The 26,593-nt window shown below is 47.1% G+C and overlaps 1 protein-coding gene across 4 annotated transcripts in view; it reads left to right on the top strand.

Annotated features, from left to right (window-relative positions):
* Mcc (MCC regulator of WNT signaling pathway) overlaps window positions 1-26,593 on the top strand; it is a 369,600-nt gene that overhangs the window by 323,653 nt on the left and 19,354 nt on the right. For all 4 annotated transcript variants that reach the window (XM_041660361.1, XM_041660358.1, XM_041660359.1 and 1 more), the window contains 7 exons: window positions 2,746-2,892; window positions 3,944-4,033; window positions 5,159-5,307; window positions 9,392-9,532; window positions 11,669-11,772; window positions 15,949-16,132; window positions 26,006-26,240. In XM_041660361.1, coding sequence (XP_041516295.1) covers window positions 2,746-2,892; window positions 3,944-4,033; window positions 5,159-5,307; window positions 9,392-9,532; window positions 11,669-11,772; window positions 15,949-16,132; window positions 26,006-26,240 — 1,050 coding nt within the window. The remainder of the gene's footprint in view (window positions 1-2,745; window positions 2,893-3,943; window positions 4,034-5,158; window positions 5,308-9,391; window positions 9,533-11,668; window positions 11,773-15,948; window positions 16,133-26,005; window positions 26,241-26,593) is intronic.

The raw sequence follows: 26,593 nt of genomic DNA on the forward strand, positions 1-26,593 counted from the left end.
TGCCAACTTCCCTTCTTTCTGTACAGCTGACTAGACTCCTGTCAGCAGGGTTTTCACCTGCTGATGAACACTGCCATTAAGATATACAGCATGGCCCAAAGGAAGGTGTTTGTCATCCTTTAGTTTCCACAGGGCCCCTAGCTTTTAAGATAAGAAGGTAAAGATTTAGAAATTATTTAAAGGCATGAATACATATGGGAAATAACTAGAAGCAATTGTCTGAGAGCAATCTGAAGGGGCGTACGAACCTTTTCTGTTTTTACTTGCAGTGCTACGTAGCTTTTCCACTTTCAACACTCAGTACCTTTGTGATTAGAAAAGCAAAGATTTCTAAAACCCAGGTCATTTTTTATTTGTTTTAACATATTTGCTAGGATTGTTTGTGTTTTTCAAAAGCAAACCATGGTGGCTCATGCGTGAATCCTTGCACTGGAGAAACAGAGGCAGGGCAATTGCTGTAAGATCCAAGGCTGGTTTGGGTGAAAGAATAAGATTCTGACTCAAAAAACTGAACTAAGCAAGCAAGCAAACAAGCCACGATGAGTGGGCTGATTGGTGCTCTAGGAGCAGGCCATTGATGATTTTCTGCTCAGTGTAGATTGGATGTAGGTTTTAGAGTGACTTTTACTCTGTTAATTATTCAGGACCTTACAGACTCCACTAGAGAAGCTGCCTGGGCACGTGGTGTGAGCATGGGTGCTCCTGCTCTGCCGAGTGGCCTGAAGAGCCTCCACACAGACACTGCCTTTGGTTTGTTAGGGACTGTTGTAAAGAATCTCCCGTCAGGAATTGTGTTTGACTCTGGCAGGCATGTGTCTTTCCGGTCTGTACCCTGTTTTGATGTGGCCCAGTCTGCAACATTTTGAGATGGCCCGGTCTGTACCCTGTTTTCGCCCCTCTGTCTGCTGTATTGTGAGGACACTGCACATTTCCAGCAAGTCTGAGCTCCTGGAAGCCACAACAAAGCATTAGGCTCTTTTTGATTGGCTTCACTATTGAATACAATTTGCTCCAAGGGAATTTCCTTATTTTGGCTTATAATATGTTGATGAATTATTGAAATTTCAATTACTTTTGGCTCCCAAGATAGCAGAGTAGATATAGCCCAGACATTCAATATGAAAGCTTTCTCTGAGAAGCTCTTAGAGAAGGGGGGCTGGGTTTCTACTCTCTGTCCTTGCCTGGAAGGGCTGTGGCCGGCAACAAGCACTGGGGTTTGGCTCTGCTCTGTCTGTGAGACTATAATGCTTTGTAGCCTTGGGTCAGCCACTCAAGGTATGCTTCCCTGACATTCAGCATTCACATTTGTGGGGAGCTCATTGGATGTACAGATTCCTGGCTTCATGTAGCACTGATAACTCTGAACCACTGGGATGGGGCTCTGCCACCTAGGTGTCTGACTAGTCCTAAAGGGGGGATTTGGTGTACCACAAAGGTTGGAAAACCCTATTCTAAGTGTCCAAGTGTGTGACTTTTTGGTGACTGAGTTTGATGCTTCATTTGTAAGAACTTTTGGGTGCTGCAGTCAACCCGAAGTGTAATAAACCAGGCTTGGTAGTGCTGTCCTGTAATTCTAGTGCTTGAGGGGAAAAGACAAGCAGATCAGCAGTTCAAGATCCTCTTGATTGCATAAGCAAATTTGATAATAGTCCTTGTACTCTGATGATAAAGGTGTGGCCATAGTTATCAGAAAGGTAGCAATTTTCCCGTTTACTGGGGTATTTCTCACCTTAGTGGTCACAGAGCAGTAACCACAGAGGAGTGAGAGTTAGATATCCATTGTGGTATTAGTGTGCCATATTTTGTGTATATTTTTTATTTTATGTGTATGGCTGCTTTGCATGTGTGGCTGTGTATCACATGTGTGAGTGGTGCCTCTGTAGGCTAGAACAGGGTATCTGGTCCCCAGAGACTGTATAGTTACAAGCCTCCATGTGGGTGCTTCAAATTGACCCCTAGTCTTCTGGAAGAGCAATCAGTGCTCTTCTCCACCGAGATTTTATGCTTCGGCTACTTAGATGTTCCTTCCCACTGTACTAGGGATGCTCCTAGCCTTGGCTATCTGGTGGAAAGCTGCTGGTAGCTTCACTGCCACTCCATCCTGGCCTCATCATTCTCCCCAAGCCCCTGTCTCTAATAACAGTTTGTCCAGTACTGCATATCTTGCAGACACGGTGCATGTAATTCTATTCCCCGACCCCACACTACCCCAGCCATGCCTCTGCTAAGCCCACCCCTGACATGCTCTCCTGTGGGGCCCGGTGGAGCCCAGCTCTCCTATCACAAACACACCCCTCTATACTCTCTGGAGTAACTTCAGGTGGAAGCACAGTCTTTTCACGTTCTGCTGCCTCAGAGCTCGGGAGGGTAATGTTTCCAGCGTTTGTGTGTATGTGTTAAGACTCTTATTCTCTATCGATATGTGAGCTCTGAGTTTCCTAAGACTGGAAATCACGTCCTCATTTGCACCGCCCACCGCAGCATCAGGAACTTCTCTGCTGTCTGAGCAAATGCTCCTTAACGGTGCGCCTCCTCTTGGACTGGAGCATCCTTCGCTTAGTTCGCATATTCTCCTCCCTGCCTGTGAGTAACAGATGATTGGCCAGCTCCACTTAGTGATACAGTGGCTTCAGTGGACTTGACCAGCTGAGCATCACAGTTGGAAACTTTGCCCTTGACTCTCCGGCTCTTTTGCCCTTTAACCTGGGAAACCACCAACTCGGTCTAAAGGGGTTCTGGTTTCAGGTCCGAGAGCTCCAAACTCGACTGCAGAGTGTCCAGGCCACTGGACCTTCTAGCCCTGGTCGCCTCACTTCTGCCAATCGCCCGATCAACCCCAGCACCGGAGAGCTCAGCACCAGCAGTAGCAGCAATGACATCCCCATCGCCAAGGTGAGTTCCTGGGCATGAGTCTGGTGGGTTGGAAGACTTCTCATAGGAAATCCCAGCTGTGGCTGAGCCCACCATTTTGCAGGCAGATCAGTGTACATACCCTAGGGGCTTCCCCTGGGACTGAGTGTCAGGGCAAGATAACCCACTAATGGGTTTAAGTCTCTCTGAGCAGCAACCTGTATAGCAACTCTCATTAATCAGCCTGCTGGAAAATGTCAGAGCTGACACGCCTTTGTGGAGAGTTTTGTCCAGTGTGACCCCGCAGTAAATGGGTACTTGCTTTCAAGGAGCTAAGGTTCAGCCCTTAGGGGACCCTGGGTGATGAAGCAGTAATTTCCCTCCTCAGAAGACTGATAGCCATGCCAGAAAAAGAAATACATTACAGAGCTAAGTGTGAAATTGCATGCCTATAATTCCAGCCAGGAGGCAGAGGCAGGAGGATCACTGAGTTCTAGGCTGTCCAGGGATACATAGTGAGACATTGTCACAAAAGAAAGAAAGAAAGAAAGAAAGAAAGAAAGAAAGAAAGAAAGAAAGGAAATACACTTTTTAAACACTTGTTCTCCGTCAAAGCACACAATGCTTTTGTACAGTCTTCTAAAAAGAACCTGTCACATGGTATAAATGGCAGATGTCTTCCTGCCTGACAGCCATGATAGTCTCCATAGTGAAGTGGTTTCTCATCCTTTGAGTTTAGTAAGTTAGGTGAAGCCAGTGTTTCTCAACCACAAGTGATTTTTGCCCCCTAAGGAACACTTTGAACGGTTACAACTTGAGTGCTCCTGGCATCTTGTGGCTGGAGTCTAGAGATGCTGCACAGTAGCCTACAGTGGGCAGAACGGTCTCCCGTCCCCAGGTTGTCCAGCCCCAAATGTGCTGAGGTTGAGAAGAAACCCCATTTTAAGTTTATGGTTGCAAGGTTGAACCAATGAATTGTTTGGAAGTGTTTTGCTGAATTACTGTAGTTGACATGGTAACAATTGTGTAAGCATAGACCGAACTTATGTGGGGGAGTGATGTGGACTTTCCGATATTTTTTTTTTTTTTTAAGATTGCCGAGAGAGTGAAGCTATCAAAGACAAGATCTGAATCGTCATCATCTGATCGGCCAGTCCTGGGGTCAGAAATCAGTAGCATTGGGGTGAGTGTTGGCAAGGGGTAAGGAAAGAAAGAACCCAATACAGCCATGTAGACCATGGCTCCTAGAGGATAGAAATACTGTTTTTCACTTCCAATTCATCAGTTAATTATATAATAAATCGGGGCACAGTGAAATGTGGTAAGTCTCTAAATGGTGAATTGCTACTTCAGTTTTAAGGGAGATAATCTCTTCCTATTTCCCACCCGCCAACTCCCACACATGTGAAATCTTCCAAAAAAGAGATAACATGCATTTAGTTGCTGATGATGCCAGTGAATGTCTTGAAGTATCTGCTTCTTATCACCTGGCCCCACAGAAACCCCAGGAGTTGTAAGACTCCCAAAGGACTGTGTCTCTGCACATACTTCTGGAAGGGAACACACTGTCCAGGGAGGGCGGAAGCTGTCTTTGAAGTGTGATCCAAAGCTAGCAGAGAACGGACAGGACCTGCCTGCCCAGTATGCGAGTCTTGATGGGTAGAGCCTGTATCCTCCAGGGAGTAAGACGGATGGCTGGGGCGCTGACAAGGGAAGAGTTCCAGCTCTTTTAAGGAGTATGGTTTCTGATATGGTAAAGCTGGGAGGGCTAGCTGTTTGATCCTAGGCCAAGAGGAGATAACAGAAAACAAAACAAAACAAAAAACCCAAACACTGATTTTTATTTCCTAACTTGAAGTTTTACATGGATCAAAAATCACGTGCAATCAGATTCTGTATCAAAACCAAACTGTGAGGATAAACGGGAGAGCCTCTCTTTCGGCCCATAGTCACCAGAGACTGTGGTGTGGGAGGAGTCTAGGGTAAGGAAAGGAAGCCCAGACTGCATCTAACTTCCAGGATTTTCAGGACTCTAAGAGGACTGATCTTCCCTTGCTTGTTGGTTCCCAGCGTCACTTACTGAGGAGGTGCAGCTCTGAGCCCATTGTGTTTCCTATAATCCGTTCACACTAGTTTTTTAATGTTCAAATTATACCAGCCGAGACCCACGAGACTCAGATGAGTAACCGTCTCCTAGTGCCAAATTCTTCAAGACTCTTGCCTTTACGTTGTTGTATGTGTAAGTTGTGCCTGGGGACCAGTGTTTCTGATCTGGTATCTCTGTAGGCAGCTATGTTCATTTGCACAGGTTTCCAGCAGCGTGGCAGAACACCTGGCCCACTCTCTTCAGGACTGCTCCAACATCCAGGAAATTTTCCAAACACTCTACTCACACGGATCTGCCATCTCCGAAAGCAAGATTCGAGAGTTTGAGGTGGAAACAGAACGGCTGAACAGGTGAGAGCAATCTGATGTGTTTCACTGGGGGTGGAGTGGGAGCTGTCGTCATCCCCCCAACCCCACTGCCACTTTGTTTATAAAAGTTCATCCAAATTGTCTTGTGAACTGTGACCTGCAGTGAGATGGCAAGGCTGGTGGGACTGAGATGGAGGAGTGCTCGTGGCAGTCAGGGTCAACTTCACAATTCCGGGGCCTCATGCTTAGGAAGGTTCCACAGATATATTCTGCCTGACTCTGCTGTTACTATTCTTAATCTTTAATAATTTAGGAACAAGAGGCGCCACCTTCTCATTTCACTCTGGACCTTGTGAAGTGCTTAGCGAGTCCTGGGCGCAATCCATAGGGAATGTCCAGTAGGTCATAGATGGCTGCCTAGTGTAGGGGCCGGTGCTGCAGAGAGTCTCAGCGGGAAGTCCTGGAATGTTGAGTCAGGGTCTGGGGCTGCTTGTGTTTGCCAGAAGGAGCAAAGGCAGTGTGCTGGAACCATTTTTGGCATTGGCCCCACATGTTCGTCTAATTCTTTGCTTTCTCTGAGCAATTCTCTGCTGATTTTCTTTATGCTCAAGCATACATAGGATGTCCCTACATCCTATCATAACTGGATTTGGAGTTTACCATATAATAGCTTCATAGATTCTTCCTGATTCTCTTGCTATAGACAGTTGTAGTGTGCATTCCTGCCTCTTGGCAAAGACAAACTTAAGTGTCATCTCAGAAATGAGGCAGCTACTTCAAAGACTAAGAAGTACCATAGCCAAACCCGCGAACCTCCCTGGCTCAGACTCTATGCTATGATAGACGAAAGGCCTGTTGAACAGTCTCCAAGAGTGATGTGGCTGCCTTGACTTAGCAGTCTTTAGTGAGCACAGGAAGAGCTCGGAAGGAGCATGAGCTAATCAAAAGGGAATGTGGACATTAATTCCCATCTACCATTGCTGAATTCCATTCCTCTTGTGTGTGGCAGAATAGAATAACTCAAACTAGCTTGTTATTCCTCCCTGATATGAAGCTGTTTTAGTTTTGGAGAACAAAGGAAATGTGGTGATGTAGGTCATTTTAAAGATTATTTTATTGATTTAACGTACACGTGTTTGTGTCTGTGTGCATATGAGCACGTGAAGACAAGGGACCCGTGGAGGTCAGAGGCATCAGATCTTCCTGTGGAGCAAGTTACAGGTGCTGGGAGTCAGTCAAACTTGGATCCTCTGTTAGATCAGTATGTGCTCTTAACTGCTGAACATCTCTTTAGCCCCATCAATTTTATATCTTGAAATTAAAAGATGTCCATATTAAATCCAAAGTCCTTTACAATGGCAATCCTGATGGTCATCTAGAAACAAGGCAGAAGCACTTTCCTCCACTGGCCTGGAAATGCTTAGACCTGAAGGAGATTTGCCCTTTGTGACTGAACGAAGCCATATGCCTTCGGGGCGATGCCCACAAGCCTTCAGGGGACCCTGTGCCCACAAGCCTTCAGCCTTCACAAGCCTTCAGCCTTGGCTGAAGATCTCTTCTCTGGGATTTCAAAGGTCTGCTTTGTTGCTGAACTTGGGGGAGGCACCTTTCTTCTCAGTGATACACTCCCAGGAGAGAACAAAGAATTGGTACTATTTAGTCCTTGAAGCTCAGGTTAGGTGTTCAGCAGCACAATGGGTGCTCACAGAAAACCTCTTAATGTTCAACTTGTGGGGATAAGGCTAGTCTCTTTCAAATGAAGAAAATGAAGGCTTTGAAGTTGAAAGTGAAGCGATGAAATTCAGAGCAGTTACTTAACAAAGACAGCATTCCAGACCCTGCCCTTTGCCCTCGCCCTGTTGTCCTGGAACCTGGAGCTTCCTAGAAATACTGTCCTAATGACTGTTATTTGATTGTCTCAACATTAAAGGCTTAATACTATTTTTTTAAAAAAAAAATGCTAGCTTTTGATTCAGATTTCCTTGGAGTAGGGGAACATACTTACTCAAACCTGTGCTTACACATGCCACACATCCGTGTTAAGCACCTCCTATGTACTAGAGTATTTGTGACATGAAAAGCAAATCAAAACAGAGAAGGCCCCTAATGTCATGAGGCTTATATTCTGTTAGGAAATATAGATGCAACAGAGCAGAAGAACCCCCCTTCCGAAAAGACATCTCCAGGACCCCGAAAGAATCAAGAGTTATTTCTTTGTTACTCTTGTCACTTTGGGTGCTGGAGTTTAAAGCCAGGATCTTGTACAAGTTTTCCAACCATTTTACCACTGAGCTATGTCCCTTACCTGAGGTTGGTCCTTGACATGTGGTCTGGTAAGGCGTCTTTAAAGGTGTCTTGAGGTTTTAAGGACAAAAGAGCAACGATGCCAGGCTGGAAGAGTCATAACCTCCTGGCTGGACAAAGGGGATGTAAAGGAGGAACCCTACAAAGAGTAGGATTGACATAGACCAGGGGTTTGCAGGAAACAAGGGGGCACCAGACAGCGCCTGGCACATATGCAGATTCAGATTCCATAGCAGATTTTACTCTTTAGCCTAAATACAGTTGGAAAGCATTCTTTTTAACAGGAAGATCACAATGTGTTCTGCCTTCTGGAGCTTAGAGGTAAAGGACGGCAAGAGTAGGAACAGAGAGAGATGGCTAGGATGGGCCAGGAGGCACAGAACACAACGGGTTCAGAATATGAGAAGCCTCAGCCCCACATCAGGTCTGATTGGAAGGAAGAGGCTCAGGGATGCTTTCGTACTAGCTCGTGATAGTAGATGAATAGCTGTGGTGACTTCCAATATGGGGAAGGTGAAGGAGAGAAGGTCGAAGAAAAATAAGCAACCTTTTCAGTGTTAAACCGGAGGCAGTGTGACCCTCCCCCCAAATGAAAATGCCAGGAGGCAACTAATGTGTGGGACTGGCACTCAGGGAGGTGTGTGCTAGAAAAGATGGGACACCATAGAAACAGAAATGCCTCTTGGAGTCACAGATTTGGCTAGAACCACCCCTAAGCGAAGTGCTGGCAGAAGATGGGATCCCCAAGCCTCAGCCCCAAGGAAACACCAACCCTCACAGCCTTACATTCAGATACCAGCAGGGTGTTCTGACCTGAGCAAGGGAGGCATTTCAGGCAGGGATGGTTTCCTCTCAGTCACACAGAGGTCAGCATTGGAGTAAACGGCTTCTAATTAGCAGGGACCACGACACTTTCTAAATTGTAAACAAGAGAGTGGGGACCACTGAAAGAGGCCAAACGAAGAAGAGTGGAAAGGCGTGTGTTTTGTTTTGTGTTAGTTAATACTTGCGAAAATGCCCAGCAATGCCATGTCACCTTTGCGTGTGTGTACTGTGTGTGTTGTGTATATGAGTTCATGAACATGTGTGTCTGTGGAGGAAGAGATAAACACCCAAGCATCTTTCTCAATCACTCTTCCACCTTCTCTTCATGAGGCAGCGTCTCTTACGTGAATCTGGAGCGAGCTTGCCAATTCGGTTAGGCTGTCTGGTGAGCAAACTCCATAGAGCCCCCTGTCTTCACCTCCCCAGGGCTGGGGTTACAGACCACGCCACTTTGCCTGGCTTTTAAGTGGGTGCTGGGGCGTGAACTCAGCTCTTCATGCTTTCACCACAAGCGTTTCACTTGACTGAGCTGTGTCTCCAGCCTCCCACATCACCCGTGTGTTTTATATCCACATATATGCCTCTGTGTGTGTTTGTCTGTGTTATGTGTATGCGTTCATGTGTGTACTCACCTGTGCATGTGTGTAGAAGCCAGAGGATGTTCGGTGTCTTCCTTTATTCTTCACCTGACTTTCTGAGATGGGGGCCTCTCAGCAAACCCCAAGTTCACCAGTTGGCTAGGTTGGCAAACCAGCAGTCTCTGGGAAGCTGCTTGACTCTGCTCCCCTCATCCCGCCATCACTAGACTTCCTGACGCACACTGCCATGCCTGTGCGGGGTCTACACAGGCCCTCATGCTCGCATGGCAAGCACTGTATCTGCTGACCCTCCCCTGCCATGTCTTCTTCACATGACTGTCTGGCCTCCTTGCCAGTGGAACAAGGAACATGTCCCATCACAAGCCTGCTGCGTGAAACCAATGTCTTTTTCATTGTAGCCGCATTGAGCACCTCAAATCCCAAAATGATCTCCTCACCATAACCCTGGAGGAATGCAAAAGCAATGCTGAGAGGATGAGCATGTTGGTGGGAAAATACGAATCCAACGCCACAGCACTGAGGCTGGCCTTGCAGTACAGGTAGGGAAGCCAGAGCGTGGAAGACATCCTGGGTGGTCTTTGGTTTATTCTTTAAACATGTATTTGTTTATTAATTTATTTCTTGATTTACTGTGTGCATGCATGCATGAGTAACATACATGCCCAGTGCATGTATAAAAGCCAGAAGAGAGCATGTGAATCTGTCCTCTCTTTCCACCATGTAGGTTCCAGGTTTTGAACCCGGGACACCAGGCTTGGCCAAAGTGCTTTCATATGCCAAGCCATCTTACTATTCTTGCAGCTACTTGGTCTTATACACATCTGTAGCAAACGTGAGCATAAAAGTACAAGACAACTTTTTAAAGCTATAAGTAGAGGCTTGGACCCGCAAATAGTAACAAATTAAACAGATGGTGCCCCAGCTGAATGGAGATAAAGCAATATTTCCCTTGTTCAGCTTGGAGAAACTCATCAAGAAGCCTTGTTATGACCAGACTCTTGTCTTGACCACATGAATGTCAGGTCTGTCTGCCTCCTGTCTAGACATAGGTCTGTGTGTATTGCAGCACAGTGGAAAGGGACCACTGTGTGTGTGTGTGTTTGTGTGTGTGTGTGACAATATCTCTGCCTCAGACTAATGATTGTGCCCTGTCATGCCTAGCAAAGAGGCTGTTCACGTATACACAGTGGATGATGGGCATGGAGCAGGATGACTTTTCCTTCTCTTGAACATCTAAGCTCAGACTCTATATGCAACCTAACAGCATTTCATGACGCTTTTGTAGAAGTCTGTATCTGTACTTTTTGGGTTGATAGCCATTTTCTGTTTGTGCTCAGTACCGTGGTAACTGGCAACCACATGATGACCGCACATGTAAAATATAGCCACTGAAAGGTTGTTGGGATCTTTCCCTTTGATTTAACTTAAAATAGCTACATATAATTGTTGTCTGAGGCTGCTCATTTATTTCCCAGCCACCTAGACCTGAAATAACCACACATAAACTGTATTAATTAAAACACAGCTTGGCCAATCACTTAAGCATATTTCTAGCTAGCACTCACAACTTAAATTAACCCATTTCTATTGTTTTATATTTTACCATTAGGCTCGTGGCATGCTGGCAAGGTTCCGGCTACCAGCTAGCATCTTTCTCCTCTGGCAACTACGTGGTGTCTCCCTGACACTGCCGACTCTCTCCATCTCTGTTGGATTTTCTGCCTGGCTTTACTCTGTTAAGCTATTGGCTGAAAGCAGCTTCTTTATTAACCAATGGCAGTAAAACATATTCATAGCATACAAAGGGGAATCCCACATCATATAGCCATTGTCTACTGTTCAGTACACATCTAGGTAAAAATGATCATCTCTGTAAGGGGAGTTTCAATAACTACTGAGGGTGGCTTGACAGTTATTAGGGTCAGGCATCTGTGAGTGACGTGGCGAGCTGTGCCAAGCCTTTGGCCTCCTGGCCAGTGCTGAAGGTCACGTGACCACGAGGGCTACGATTTCTGAAAGTTTGGCTGGGGTGCTAGGACCTCCTTTCGAGCCTACTCGGTCTGTTCACAAGCCTCAGTTACCCGCTGGCTGCAGGCTACAAGTCTTAGTTCCACTCCGGCTGACGCCCTCCATTGGGAGACCCAATATAGGGCCCCCACTGTCCGTCAGAGAAAAATACCCGAGGGAGAAAGGGAAGTGGGACAATTTGATCAAGATGGAAGTCATAGTGTTTTGAGAGTCTAGGGCTGGGTACAGCATACCATCATTTCCATAAGTTACAGAGACCAACCCTGCTAGAGTCCAGGGGCCAGAAGGAGAATATGCATTTTGGGATGCAGGCTCAAGAGAGGCTACTGTGGAGACCAAGTACCATAGGTGTGTCATGTGTTTCTTTCGAGTGGTCATCTAAAGGACAACCGGTTTGACCCTGCCTTTTATTGCTTTTTATAATTTTTCTAAAACATAGGGTTTTTTTTCTGTTTTTATTTTTATTTTTTCTTAAAGGGATTGACATAACAGCAAGCGACTAGTATATCCAGGGAGCACTTCTATGTGGAATAGTCCTCACTTTGTGGGTGGGGAGGCTGAGGCAGGCACCCGGCTGCAATGGCGCAGTGATGGAGATGGTCACCATTCCTTGCCAGGGCTGATGCCATGCTGTGCTTCTATTGCAGTGAACAGTGCATAGAAGCCTATGAACTCCTACTGGCACTGGCTGAGAGCGAGCAGAGCCTCATCCTGGGGCAATTCCGGGCAGCTGGCGTGGGCTCCTCCCCCGGTAAGTGTCCTCCGAGTTCCCTCTATGCTACTTCCCATCTTGTCAGCATGGCTGCTGGCATTGTCTCCCAGGAACACGAAATCTGCTTGTCAAGTGTGTTTTCCATTTTCCCTCATGACTGAGTGGGTAAACTGTTTACGTTGAATGAAGCAAGAACTGGAGTGGAAACAGGATCACAGACAAGTTAAAACAAACAAGCTCTCTTAGGAAATGGATTCTCCTGGGCTGACGGTAGGAGCGGAGGGAGTGGGGATCACAGTGCTGTTAAAAGGACCCGCACATGCTGTAAGGAGAATGGGCATGTAGGCTTCTTCACGATGTCACTAAAGCTCAGCCAGTGACAGCGCAGGGCCTGCCCTGGTGTGAGGGGAGCATACAGTACAATGCTGGAGAGGAAGGAAGCTTGCCGTACCCTTAGTGTGCCCTGGGCACAAGCTCACCTATGCTTTGTAGGAGTGGTCTTCTGGGAGACCTAATGATAAGACAATAAACTCAAATGAGCCAGTGTTCCCCAAATCTTCCAAGGCAGGCTATAAGGGCAGGCCAGGTGTCTCCATGTATGGCCCCCAAGCTGTCAGGAAGTTGCTCTGAGCTGTAAATCTAGAAGAGGGGGGAGGGAAATAGATGAATAGCTGTTAATGGCCGTGCGCTTCCTGTTGGCCTTCTCTCTCCAGGACACACTACCACAGAGGCTACTCCCCAGACTCCTTCTGAGTGAACCCCCTCTCTATTGCCACATTTATAAGGACAGTTGGGATTTTCCTCCCTTGGTTTTGATGCCTGCGGGAATCAGCATCAAACCTGAAGATGAGAAGAAGCTGAGCAGTACTGTCCTTTCTTATACCCAGGCTTTCTAACAAGAAAGCATTCATCCTTGGGATTGGTGGCCACCCTTCATTCCTCCGCTCCACCCTCTGGTCCCATCCCCACTGCCTGGCCCAGCCCAGAAGCAGAAACTCTGCCAACATTTCCATTAGAAACCTCATTTTTTTTCAGGGTCTTTTAACTGAACCATAAAATTTTACTCCTCATATGAAACAGATCCTAAAATGATCTTGGCTTGCTGTCAAGTTTTTTTTTTTAATATGTATTAAGAAAACCATCAATTAAGGTAGAGAAAAAAATCAACCATGTTCTAGTTTGTATCACAAGATGTCTTAACCTATTCCATGAGCAAAAAGCATCTTTATTAGGCCTACACAGTTTGGTTACTTGGTAGGAGTTGAAAGGGCTTAAACAAATCAACATTTAAGCCATTTGCAATGATAATGAAGTGTTCATGCCTCCCTTATCCCAGGTAACTCCTGTATGCATTTAGACGATGACACCATGTCTACTTTAGAACAGAGTACAGAGAACAGTTCAGCTGGTGAGGTGTATGTAAAATTCCGAGTGGAAAAAAGAAACGTGGCGAAAACGGCTGAAAATCAGCGTGTGGGATCTATTCTCAGTACAGGAACCACACCATACTGAAGTGTGTTCTCCCTATTATCCGCATCATTCTCCATCGTGCTAAGCAGTGCCTAATTTTCATAGTTGCTGACAGTGGCAGTTGGGCCGTCCCTCTGCCCATCGTGCTGCATAAGCAAGAGCTAGCTGGTGACATTTTACTCACAGTGTCAATTACTGTGGTTGTCTTTGTTTGTTATTGATCGCACAGGCACTCATTATGTTCACTCCAGAAGCTTTAGCTCCGTGGTTCTCAAACTGAGCCTCGGGAAAGCGAAGGGGTGTCTCTGGGGCTCAGCAGTGGGCACGAAGGGTGAAGGAGCCAAATGGAGTCCAGCCTCCTCCACTTCACCCAACCACATTTATGTTTCTGATGTTCACCATCCAGATCTGTGTTGGATGGATAGCAAGCCAGCGGTTTGTCTGGCAGCCACAGTTTTTGTATTGTTTTGAAGCCTTTATTCTTTAGAGTAATGTCTCAGTCACTGTTCTGTTGCTGTGAAGAGATCCCATAACCAAGGCAACTCTGAGGAAAGATAGCATTTGATTTGGGGCTGTCTTTACAGTTTCAGAGCTTTAGTCATTGTCATCATGGTGGGGAGCGTGGTGGCACTGGAGCAGTGGCTGAGAGATACATCCTGATCCAACAGAGACAGGGGTGTAGGGGGAGGGAAGGAAGGAGAGAAGGAGAGAGAGACTGGGGACACTGGGCCTGGCTTGGATCTTTGAAGCCTCAAAGCCCGCCCCCCCAACACACACACACAGTAGCAACAAGGTCAAGCTTTTTAATCTTTTTAATGCTTTCAAGTAATGCCACTCCCATTTAAATGCATGCACCTATGGGTGCCATTCTTATTCAGACGACCGGCAAGTAAATTTCAGTTCCCAGGAAAGTTGAGAGGAAGTGCATAGATGTCCCATGCATGCATATGCTTAGCCTTCTCCATTATAAATGACATGCACCAGACATCATTGTTGTTGAAGTCAAAGTTCCTGGTCTCTATTAGAATTTACTCCCTGTTGGAAACTCCTTGGGTGTGGCAAGTGGACAATGACGAGGACCCACCACCATAGCATCATACCTAGTAGTCTGTGCTTGAAGTTGCCATCTTGTGAAGACTCTTAGCTGTGCCTTCTCATTCCTTTCTTACTCTTCTCTCCCAATCCTTAAGAGCCACTGTTTTTGTTTCTTTTTCATTTCCATTCATCCACCTCTCCCTCCCTCCCTCCCTCCCTCCCTCCCTCCCTCCCTCCCTCCCTTCCAAGTTCTAAGAGTCAAACCACAGTATCTTTTACCAAACAGGCAAGTGATCTGCCTTTGAACTTTTTTGTGTGTGTTTGTGGAAAGTATATGTACATGTTCCTATGAGTGGGTACATGCACTTGCATGGATGGGCATGCATGCATTTGTGTGTGTGTATGTGTGCATGTGGAAACCAGAATGTCGAGGTCAGAGTTGAGTGTCACCACCTAACATGTTCTCCCGATTAATTAATTTTTCAGACAGGATCTCACTATATAGCCCTTGGATGGCATGGAACTTGCTATGTAGACCAGGCTAGCCTTGAACTCACAAAGAGATTGGCTTTTCTCTGCTTCTGCCTCCCTAGTTTTAGACTTAAAGGCACATATCACCACCTCATATTTGGGGGGGGGGGCATAGTCTGACTGTCCATCAACCACCAGGAATCTGCCTCTTTCCTCCCCAGCTCCCCTCTGGTGCTGGAATTACAGATGTGCGCCACTACACCCAGCTTTTACAAGGTCACTGATTATTTAAAGTCATGTCCTCATGCTTGCGTGGCAGGTACTTGACTGATAAGATCATCTTCGAAACCCCACTGAGCTTTTTTAATATCCCCATAGTTCTATCTTTTCCATCCCAGTTTTATAAGCCACATCGAGAACGTGACTATCTTGAGCAGGAACCAACTTCATTATCTTGGCTTTATGCTTCCTGTACTCCTGTGTCCTGACCTAACCCTGTCACTCAGCTCCTGGAGTCAGCCCCCTTGACCAGGCCAAGAGGAATAGTACTGATACAGAAAATGCTCTAATTTCAGCTCTAACTACTTGTGTGTCCCTGTTGCCCTGCATGTGAGTCTGACAGTGTTGTTGGTAGGTGACAATGTGGCATTGTGTCCCAGTTCCCCCTGCCCTCACTCCTAAAGCCCCCCTGCACAGGAGACATGTGCCTGAGCAGGAAGAGATGCAGCAGCCTAGAAATGTGGGAAGTTAACTCGATACTGATGATGAAGATCATACTGTGTAGCATAATTAAGGAGGTCCACAAGGGCCCAGAATAAAAGAAAGCAAGTATATATTTATTTAGGGAAAAAACTCACAATAAGGGTAGAGAGCTGTGGGCCTCTGTGGGCAATGGTAGCTGTGAACTGAATTCCGACCACCAGCCAAGAAGGAGCAAGGTGCCAGCAGGCTTCCTGTCTGTGCTTATAGTACCTCAGACCACGCCCTTGAGGACAGGTATCCAAGAGGCTATTGGCTGAATGAATTCCCACAATACCACTGTCCATGAGGACTATGGCACCCACTCAGAAAAACACCTTCCCACCCCTCTCAGTTCCCACACTAGCCCAGCCTGCAGGCCCCCTCAGCCTTCTCTCCACATCCCATCCTCAGTAACTGAGAGCCAATTACAGGAGCATAACCTGGGCCTTCCTGACTCCTTCCTGCATCCATTAACCCATTGGCTTCTCTGTGCTGTAGGAGATCAGTCAGGGGATGAGAATATCACACAGATGCTCAAGCGGGCTCACGACTGCCGGAAGACCGCGGAGAATGCCGCCAAAGCCCTGCTGATGAAACTGGATGGCAGCTGCGGGGGAGCCTTCGCTGTGGCCGGCTGCAGCGTCCAGCCCTGGGAGAGCCTGTCCTCCAACAGCCATACCAGGTACTACTAGGTGCTCTTCCCTGGGACTCCTCTGCCTGGGATAGGCTTCTCATGGGTCCACACTAGGGGAACTGTGCGGCTTGGATAAGGCAGGGTTGCTTCATGCTCACAGTCTGTTCTATCCTAGGAGGCAGAGCTGTGAGGAGGGCTGGAAGGTTATTATGCCCATGTGGAAAGAACGGTCCAGGGAGACAGGGCTGTAGAATGTCGAATGTGCATGGGCATGTTGTGAATGATAGAGAGGGCAAATGAGCCTACTCTCGCCTGGTGCTCGTCTCTCTGTCCTGTTCTATCCTATTTCTTTAGTATTCTCTGTTTCCAGGAATTACCTGGAGGGGCCACGGCCCACTGCTCAGACCCAGTCAACCTGGGTCTCGTTTCAGATCCCACTCTCTTTCCTTGCAGCCCTGTCCTTGAAAAGCTCTTCCATGGCAAGAGACTGGCCTCGCATCTCATTCCTCAAGCGCAGATGTATTTACCGCACCTCCTAGGCAGGCACTTGATCGTGAACCTGAGGTCAGATCTACCGTCTCCGAATAAGTAGGCTCTTAGCAGCGATGAAGAAGGCAGCAAAGAGAGCAGTAGGGGCTCTAAGCAATGTCACTGGTGCAGCTGATCTTCCTGGGTGGGGCAGGACACCAGAATGAAGCCCCTGGTAGCTTGTTTATCATTTCTTGTCACCAAACTCTAGCGGCTGTAATGTACTCCTTCCCCTTACGTGCCAGTTCTCAGACTGGAATGCGGTTGTTAGATTCTTATTGGACTTTCAGATCTGGAAAGCCAAGGGTGATTTACCCCATTTTCACAGGTGAGAACACTTTGACTTAGAGATGTATAAGTGACTTGCCTGCTAAGAGGGAAATCTAGAACTTCAGCAGCAAACACGGTATTCCTCCTACTCCGCAACATTAGATCTCATTCATTATAAGACAGTCTGCTTACATGCAAGTGGCAAGCGCTTCATACAGATCAGTGGGATGTCCAATGCCAAAGCAAAAGGACCGATGTTCTCTTGATGTCCAAAAGCAACTTGATATATCTCTCTCCCCCTGTAGGGAACCAGACATTTGCTTCAATTTATCTATATCCATAGACTGAACCCCATGTCCCCGGAGAAAATACAGTCTCAATCCCACACTTGGTCAGCTGCCTACAAACACAAGGGGCTTATTTCTTCTGCACTGAAGCAGCAATTGTCTTATTTGGCAGCACATAGATTATAATTTTTTCCTTTCAAACCATATTCTTCTGTTTAAAGAAGAAGTCTTTGCCCCTTTCCATGATATTCACAGGTACTTATAATCTATAAGTTCCATGTTTGAGTAGATATCCAGTGTTCAGCTTGTCAGTGAGAGTCTTCTGTTGAATTAATGAATGTTAAGAGTTGGGTTAACAGGAAATGTCTTGTTTAATTGTCTGCATACATCTGTCCTGCATATAGCTCTGGAGTAGGTTGAAAGTGAGGACAATTCTCTAGCCTTCTACTGGGGGAGAACTGATCTTGAATACTTGTTACAGGAGATGTTTAAAGTATAGGTAAGCTTGATTGTTAGACCATTTTCTTGAGAAATTGAATTGTTGGTCCTGTAATTCTATAGGTTCAGAGAAATTCAGACACAGACTCAGCTTTCAAGAATGAGCTCACTAAAGACTGGCCATGTAGGGCCATGAACAGGCTCAGTAGCTAAAACCCTACATAAGCATGAGGACCCAGGTTCACGTCAGAGTTCATGTCCCATCAGCCATACAGATGCTGAGCAAGTGTGATGCCTGCCTAGGATCCTAGTGCTCAGGAGATAGGGACAGGTCAAGGAAGATGCCCACACATGTGCAGACATGCTCATCCCCACAGGTGCATGTGAGGAGGACAGAGGGGTTCTTTAACAAACTTTAGTTTCAAATGAATCTTCCATCGAACACAGGTTTTTAACTCTGATTCCGCTAAAATGTCACTTCCCCTCCTGCCCTTGCGACAGCAGTTCAGAACCTGTACAGAAGAACACACAGGGCATTCGTGTGGCTCTCCGTAACCATAAAACAGAAACAGTTGGATTATCTTATGATAAATGTAGGTTTGGAACAAAGCTCCTAGCCATCAGCTTACAATAGTCTCAGTAGTTTTATTTATAGGTGTTGGAATTCTGCCTCAAGCACTGTCCTAGGAAAATGGAGCTTTCTGAGCCAGGGTTTTGTGTGGCCCAGGACACCCCCTTCTCTCTCACTGTGACCACCTGGCAAGATGAGCAGTCAGTGTGTCCATCAGTGCTACCCAAGGGCTCAGGAAAGGAATGCTCAGGTCAGGTCCCCCGAGGTGTCTGACAGCTCCCGAGGACAAGAGGGTTAATGGCTTTAGGAGGGAGCAGCAGAGGGCTAGTTACCCAGCAAAAAGGATCTGTATGATATCACCTCTCAGCTGATGCCCTTGGTGGGACCCCAGCATGAAAGAAAAAAAAAATCTCACGTTTGAAAATTACAGCTACAGATCCATTGGAAAGCCCGGTTGTCTTGATTGAAAGCCGGGCAATGCTGATTGCATCTATAGCAACGCATATCACATAGAGAGGCAAACAGACTCGATTGCCAGTGAGTAGAGCTAGGCATTAGCAAGCAGCCTAGCTTTTGTGCCAAGCACTGTGTTTTCTGCTCATTCTGTGGATGTATACTCATGGGCACAAATCCACGAAAGCACAGAAAAGCCATAGCAAGTGCGCCCTCCTAGAAATTGGAATGGAGGCTCTTTCGTTTCTGTGTAAAATGCGCACAGTCATGTGCAATCAGTGAAGGGTGATTCAGCCTTGCTGTAAAGCTGCTTCCTGCTTTGGGTACCTAGGATGCTGGCTGGCCAGCATGCTATCTGGGGCATGATGCCCAAATTGCAGTGGAAGGCAGTAGAGGACCAGAAGGGTCCCAGTTAAGATAAAGTTTCATGGGGAAGAATGGATTAGACCAGTGGCACACTGTCTGATGTAAAGGTAATGGCCTGGAATCCAGTTAGGACAGGTCTCTGCGACCCTCAGCAGCATGTTTCAAGGAACACAGGACTGGTTGTTATAGTGCCATCTTTCAGAAAAAGAGAGGCTCTTCTGCCCAGGAATAGGGAGAGTGTTCTAAGTGTGGGAGATTGATGCTTGCTAGTGTTAGTGAGCACCAGCACCCAGCTGAGACACACTGATCCAGTCCTAGTCTCTTTCCTTCACCAGTCATGTGACTAGAGTAGCAACAGGAAGTGCTTCCTGTACTTTTCTCCTTCTTCTTAAGCCCTAACTTTAGGAACCAGTTGGAGCCATTCACCCATTTTAAAAGACAACAGTTGACATCCTAACATTACAAAATGCACAGTACACAATCTCGTAGTTTCCCATGCTAGAATCCCCACCGGGACACCGGGTAATACTTTGGAATAGAATTCCATAATATCACTGGTGCTTGATAAATTATGATTTAGGGCTGCAAAGGATAGAAATATGTAAAACAGCTTAAGTGGGGTTCTGATTGAAAGGCTAGCATAAGATAAATGCCAGCTGAAGGCACAGGGCTGCCATACTTCCTGGTGACAAGTCCTGCAGGTGAGGAGCCACACCCGAGGCTCTGCGTCCCACCTTTGTGGCTCTGTGATGGCTGACATTTTCCTCTTGTTGCAGCAGCCTTTTCTAGATGGCAGAAAATCGGCAGACAGCCTGCATTTATATCCGTGGCTAACTGGTTCATTAGTGCCATAAGAAAAGCCCATCTGGGGGCGGGGCCATCTGGTTCTTTTGGTGACCAGGATGGGTCATTTCGGAGTCAGAGATGGCACCTGGTGCAGAGGAACAGAAAAAATGGCATTTGGTGTCTAGAGCTAATTTGAATGGTGGTGATGGACAGCGGACCAGGTAGAGGCAAGGGTTTATGGGTAGGCAGATCAAATATGTTTGATTGTGTGTGTGTGTGTGTGTGTGTGTGTGTGTGTGTGTGTGTGTTTTGAGACAGGGTTTCCCTGTAGCTTTGGAGCCTGTCCCGGAACTAGCTCCTATAGACCAGTCTGGCCCCGAACTCAGAGATCCCCCTGCCTCTGCCTCCCAAGTGCTGGGATTAAAGGCGTGTGCCACGACCACCCAGCTTTGTTTTTGTTTTTGAGCCTGGCAGTCATGCACCCCTCCAGCCAGCAGCTTGAACAGTGAATTTGTGGTAGAATGTTCTGGCAATTAGCTGCTGCAGACTAAGGTATCTTGATTGGTGCTGTATCAGAGCAGAGGATCACCGAAAGAAGCCCGTGGCTCTTGTCTGGCTCCTCAGAAAACTAGAGCTAAACACAGGCAAGTGTGCTGAGCATGCCCAGGCTCTTCATCTGCAGATTTGCCTTCCATCCTGCTCTCAGAGCACCTCCAGCCTCTAGAAAGTGATTTATTCCCCTTGACAGCTGAGCTCATCCTGCATTCCAGGCGGGGAGAGGTAATGGATGACTTAGCCCTCGCCCAGCGGCCCACAGCAGCCCCCGGGAGGCCAGAGGAAGGGCCAGTGGCTTCTCCTTCTTTACCATTATCATAATCAAATTGGGCTGTGGAACATTAAGGGCATGAAGCAGAGTTGTAATTACCTTCGCCTGATCTGCTCCCTGCTGGTGTCCTAGAAGGGAGGAAAGAGAGCTGGGCTATCCTGGCGTGGGCTGTGGTGCTTGCCTTGAAATTCAGCTTTCTTTGAGGAAGAGCAGGTCAAGCTCCTAGCTTCCAATAGGGTAGGATGTGTGGACTGGGATATTCTGTACTTGTTTATTCTTCATGTATAGCAAAGACAGTAGAAACCAAAACTGTCCTTTTTGGCCAGTGACCAACCGTAAGCCTCAGGTGACAATGAAACCGGATACTCTCTGCCCACTAATGTTCTTCCAGATCTCTGAGGCCATGGAGAACCAACTTCTTGTCGTTTCCTCCTCCACTGCAGCTTTTCTGCATGGTGGCAGGTGTCTGACCTCTAGGGGACACTGAGGCTAGTGGTGGGTATCTTCACGCAGCTGCCAGCAGAGTGTCTCTTGTCCTTGTTCCTCACCCAGAATGCGCACTGGGTAGGTACCACCAGCTGGTCCTTCCCGCACTCTGGGAGGTAGGAGCCACCAGTGTTCCTGTCGAGTGCAGCCAGATAAGTTAGGCGATTCCCTCTGGGCCGTGAGGCTGGGGTGTGCCAAAAGAAGGCTGTGCAGGTGTGACTGGCTCCAGAGACCTGCCAGCAATCGTGAACATCCACCTGAGCAGCTCAGTACACAGCAGCCCCACCCCTAGGAAAATGTGAGGCCAGCCAGTTAGTTGTCTGCTGATTTTCCATTTGTTGCCGTTCTGGTGGCAGAACAGCATGGAGTCTGTCTTAAGGACCAGAGTGTTGTCATCCCTTAGCCACTCCCAGATGTCTTGGCACTGTGGGTGTTGGGCGAAGGGAGTGCCACCCTAAAACAAGCCTAGTGAGACTGAAGTCACTACCTCAGTGACTGTGAGAGCTGGTGGGGCAATCTAGCCCCCCAGGATAGAAATTCTTCCATACTTCCCTTTAGACAGAAAAGCCAGAGAGCCCTACCTTGGAACTCTTTGAATTTTGCAGTTTCTATTTGAAAATAAAAGTTAGCAAGGTTGTTTTAGCTATCAATGTCTTTGTTCCAAAACTAGCAGTCTGGAGATAAGATGCCCAAGTGGGTGGCTGGCACATGGATGTTGGTGGTTCTCCATATTTGATTTGATAAATAACTTTTTACTGAAAGGACTGGCTCGTACACACCTGAGTTAAGGTGGTATTGTGGGGAGAGATTTCATTGCTGACGCTGAGGCTGCCTCCCAGCTGTCTGGCAGAGAAAGGCTCTGTTGTTTCTCTTGCCTCATTGTGTATAAACCCAGGATCCAGGGAGCAATCTCCACACTCCACCCTGTGGAATGCCTAGTGAACAATGCTGCCTCCCGAACTGACTTGGATTCTGTTGCTCTTCACCTGGGGAACAGTCACCTCCTGTCCCTTTGCCACTGCTGAGTGCAAGGTGGTGAGCCCTGCCTGAAGGGGTCAATACATGTGGCATGTCTACCACTGAACTGTTTGCAGACAGGCGAGTGGCGTATTCTGCAGGACTTGCTCTACCATACCCTATGTTGCAGGTCTGCCTGGCCCTGCCCTGATTCTTTCAGCAGCATGCATGGTTGTCAGGGGTTCTTAGGGATTGTCAGGGGTTGTTAGGGGTAGCGCTGGGAGGTGGTGTTACTTCCTTCTCATCCTTTCTAAAGCACAGCACATGGTGAGCCCTTATTCTTATCTTTCCCCCACTCTTTCTGCTCTCATTTACTCCAAGTTTCTACCATCTCCTCCACGATTGTTGGAGTGGCCCCTCCAGGGACCTCGCTGCCTTTCCCTTGCCCACTTCATCTTTCCTCAGCATAGAGACAGACCAGAGAGACCTGAACATGCATATCTGACCAGGGTCTCTTCTCACAAGCACCTAACATCCATTCTAACCCTAGAGAAGATAGGGACTGTCCTTATAAACCTTCGTATTGTGACACCCGGCTGCAGACACCCTGGTCCATCCTCCTGTTGCTGGCAGCTGGTTGTCTCTGCACTGGCCATAACTCCTTGCTGGCCAAGCTTGCTGTTTGGGAGTTCTGTGTTTTCTCCTTGCTCAGTCCTGATCAGCCTCCCTCCAAATATCCACGCACTCTTCTTCTTGCCTCCTTTAGGTCTAGCGGGTTGTAACATTATCACACAGGCCTTCCCGTTTGCTATTTCAGATAATAAACCCAGCTTTGGATTTCCCAAGTCTCGCATTTCACTTTTTGTCACGGTGTATGTCATGTCAGCTGTCCTATATAATGCCATTTGCTTATCTCTGCTACTAGAACATGAGTCCCATAAAGGTTTTCAGGGCCTAGAAAGGTACCCGCTGGTAAGCACCCTGATATTTCTGAAATAAATAATAGCTATGTTTATTGAGTGCTTACGATATGCTGATTTAAGTACCTTACATTTCGCTTTGTTTGTTATCATAACTTTACAAAGAAAGCATTAATGCTATGTCCCAGTCAGGAAACATGAAGTCTACAGTGTGTAAGATGCTTGGGTCCCCAGTGAGTGTGGCACTCCACTGTGTAAGATGCTCAGGTCCCGAGTGAGTACAGCACTCCAGTGTGTAAGATGCTCAGGTCCCCTTTGAGTGCAGCACTCCAGTGTGTAAGATGCTCGGGTCCCGAGTATGGCACTCCAGTATGCGATTTCTGCAAAGGAAAAGAGCCAATAGGAGATGCATGTAGATAAAACCTATAGATGTGGCTACATGTGTCCTTTTAAATACAGCAGTATAGTATATATGTCCAGACATACACACATGCAGTGAGCTTTAGGGATTTGATTAGAGAGGCTGGAGTGTCAGGATATTCAGAGCCCCAAAGGAAGAACTTTTGTTGAATCCTTTGTCCAAGGCTCTCTAGAGACTGATTTTTTTCCTTTCCAGGCTCTCAATGGACATAAATGTTGACTACACTCCTCTACCAACATAACTGTCTAACATCTAAAATCGACCCTCGCAGCATCAGCTCGACAAGTGTCTTAAAAGTGCTTGAGTACTGTAGCCCAACTAGATGGTGTAGTAAACTCCCTACACAGTACCTGAGAGTGTTCAGTCTGATAGCCAGGCTCATCTTGTTCATGAAGCAACTGTACCTTATCCAAGGCGCACAGTCTCTTAGAATGGGCCAGCGAGAAGCCCTCCAGGGATAAACCAAGTAGAGACACCCCCAGTAGCTTCCCATCCTAGAAGTTTTTCCCAGACTTAAGACCACCTAACCCTCCTGGGTGGCCTCCACCTCATGTGGACAGTATAGCTCCAGCCTCTCCCCTACTCACTCTGGAAGCCTTGTTTTCTCTTATATCATCTTTTCTTGAGACAGTCTTACTATCTTGTGTAAACTGGCTTTCAGCTCCTAGATTCTGGAAATCTTCCTGCCTCTGTCTCCACAGTAGCTGAGACTATAAACCTGAGCTACTACAGTTGGCTTTGGCTTTTTCGACTTAGGTGTTTGAGTGCTGTGCCTGCATGTATGTATGTGCACCACATGCATGCTTGCTGCCCACAGATGTTAGTTCTGATCCCCTGTCGCTAAAGTTACAGATGGTTCTGAAGCACCGTGTAGGTGCTAGGGATCAAACTCAGGTTCTTTACGAGAGCAACAAATGTTCCTCATGCCAGAGCCTACTCTCCATCCGGCTTAGCCTTTTCAGTGGCGTATCATATGCTGAGAACTGCACTGGCTGCTTTGTAAATAGTTTCATCTTCTGAAAGTAAGGGAAGAGTTGAAGGGTACCCATCAAGGCTTGCTCTCCTTAGGGGCAGACATTAGTCACTGTGCTCAGTGACCTCTCAGAACAGGCTGAACCCACTTTACTATGATGATCAGACATAGCCAGAATGGAAGGGGGTTTCGTATGGGAAGCCTTCTCATCTGAAGGCTATGGCAACTGTGTATGCTGAGCTCATGTGACAGTCACTCTCAGAACACACACACAGAGCAAGCTTACAGGAAGGAAAGCACGGAGTTGTGGAATGAGATGGCGTTGTAGAAGGCTCTTAGCACTACTTTACAGCCACACGAGTCAACCAGGCCCTCACTGTCTCTTCACTTGAGCATCTAGTTTATAACAGCAGGCAATGCCGCCAAATCAGATTGTCTTGTTGAGGGCTGCACGGGCCCTGCTTGCCCTATGTCATGAGTCCCAAGCCAGTTGCAGGAGTGATCTCTCGCTAGGAAGGAATAGCAAAAGCAGAGAAACCTGTGGGCCTTCTCCTGCATCAGTAGGCACAGCAGGCTACAGCTGTCTCTGTCTCAGTCTCCCTTTCATGGTGATTTCGTTTCTCAGAAACGGCCTGGGCCACCACAGAACCATGTTAAGGTGGGCATGCCTTATGTCTGGCATCATCTGCCAAGTCATCATGCAGCATGGGCTGCCAATGGCCCTCAGAATCAGCCTGAGTCCTCGAGATGGAGCTGTGGCAGTCCAGAGACATCTACTGTCAACATGCTACCATGCTATACACACTGGCTTTTCTTTTACTTTTTTTTTTAAGATTTATTATTTATTATGTATATAGTGTTCTTTCTGCCCATATGTCTACCTGCAGGCCAGAAGAGGGCACCCGATCTCCTTACAGAAGACTGTGAGCCACCATGTAGTTGCTGGGAATTGAACTCAGGACCTCTGGAAGAGCAGCCAGTGCTCTTAACCTCTGAGCCATATCTCCCACCCCACACTGGTTTTTCATTGCATCCTAAGCACCAAGCATTGCCAGTCTACCACATTCCTTCCAGGTCATTCCTTCCCACTTCCACCCTGTAGGGATTCTGTCACTCCTTGGGGTTTCTGTATGCCAAGAGTACACCCAATTTATAGGTCATGGACATAGGTTCTATAGCTCCCGTTTTTAAGCCCTGTCCTCATGTGTATGTATACACACACACACACACACACACACACACACCCCATTGTTTATCTCTTTCCTCACTTAAGCTATCTCTCTTATCATCACAATTATCTATAACATTCACATTATTTGCTCTTTTTGATGCATTCCGTCATATGATAACTTTACCTTATATCACATTGTTATAGGAAACAGTTTTGTATACATGTCTTTACTTCTGGGGAATTAGTATCTTAGGATTCAGTTTCGGGGTCTACATCATGATCTAAAATGTACTTTCAGTATCCATCTATCAATATCTATCTATCTATCTATCTATCTATCTATCTATCATCTATCTAGTTTGTATGTGTGTGGTCTTTTTATGGATTGCCTCCTAAATAAAGTTGCGGAGAGGAGATGAGGCCTAGTGGTGATGACTCTAAAATGTGGGCTTTCTCTCTGTCCCTCAGCACCACCAGCTCTACAGCCAGCAGCTGTGACACGGAGTTCACTAAAGAAGACGAGCAGAGGCTGAAGGATTATATCCAGCAGCTCAAGAACGACAGAGCTGCCGTCAAGCTGACCATGCTGGAGCTGGAGAGCATCCACATCGACCCGCTCAGCTATGATGTCAAGCCCAGGGGCGACAGCCAGAGGCTGGACCTGGAGAATGCTGTGCTGATGCAGGAGCTGATGGCCATGAAGGTGTGCCGCAGGTGTTATTTGTGGGTCCACCTAGAGGGCTACCTCACAGGGACCTGAGAACATGGCAGCAGAGTTCAGTTAGTAATTGCCTCTGTCTGGATGATAGATAGCCAGTCTCTGCGGAGAATGGTGGCTTTCGTTTATGTAGAAGTCCTGTGGGTTGGACTCTATTGGAAAGGCAGTTGAACCCTAGAGGAGTTAGAGGTCTAGGTTAACCTTCTCAAGTTAACCTACACCTTCAGCCTTTATCAGTACATGATGATCCCTGATCTCAAGAGTGGTAGAAGTCCTTATTGGGTTACCCATGCTGGTGGGAGCTGGAACAGGAGGTGACCATGTCCAAGCCATCTTAG

The sequence above is a fragment of the Microtus oregoni genome, unplaced genomic scaffold, assembly GCF_018167655.1.
Source record: "Microtus oregoni isolate MIOR12 unplaced genomic scaffold, Mior012 000011F_ref0000422, whole genome shotgun sequence".
Classification (NCBI taxonomy): Eukaryota; Metazoa; Chordata; class Mammalia; order Rodentia; family Cricetidae; genus Microtus; species Microtus oregoni.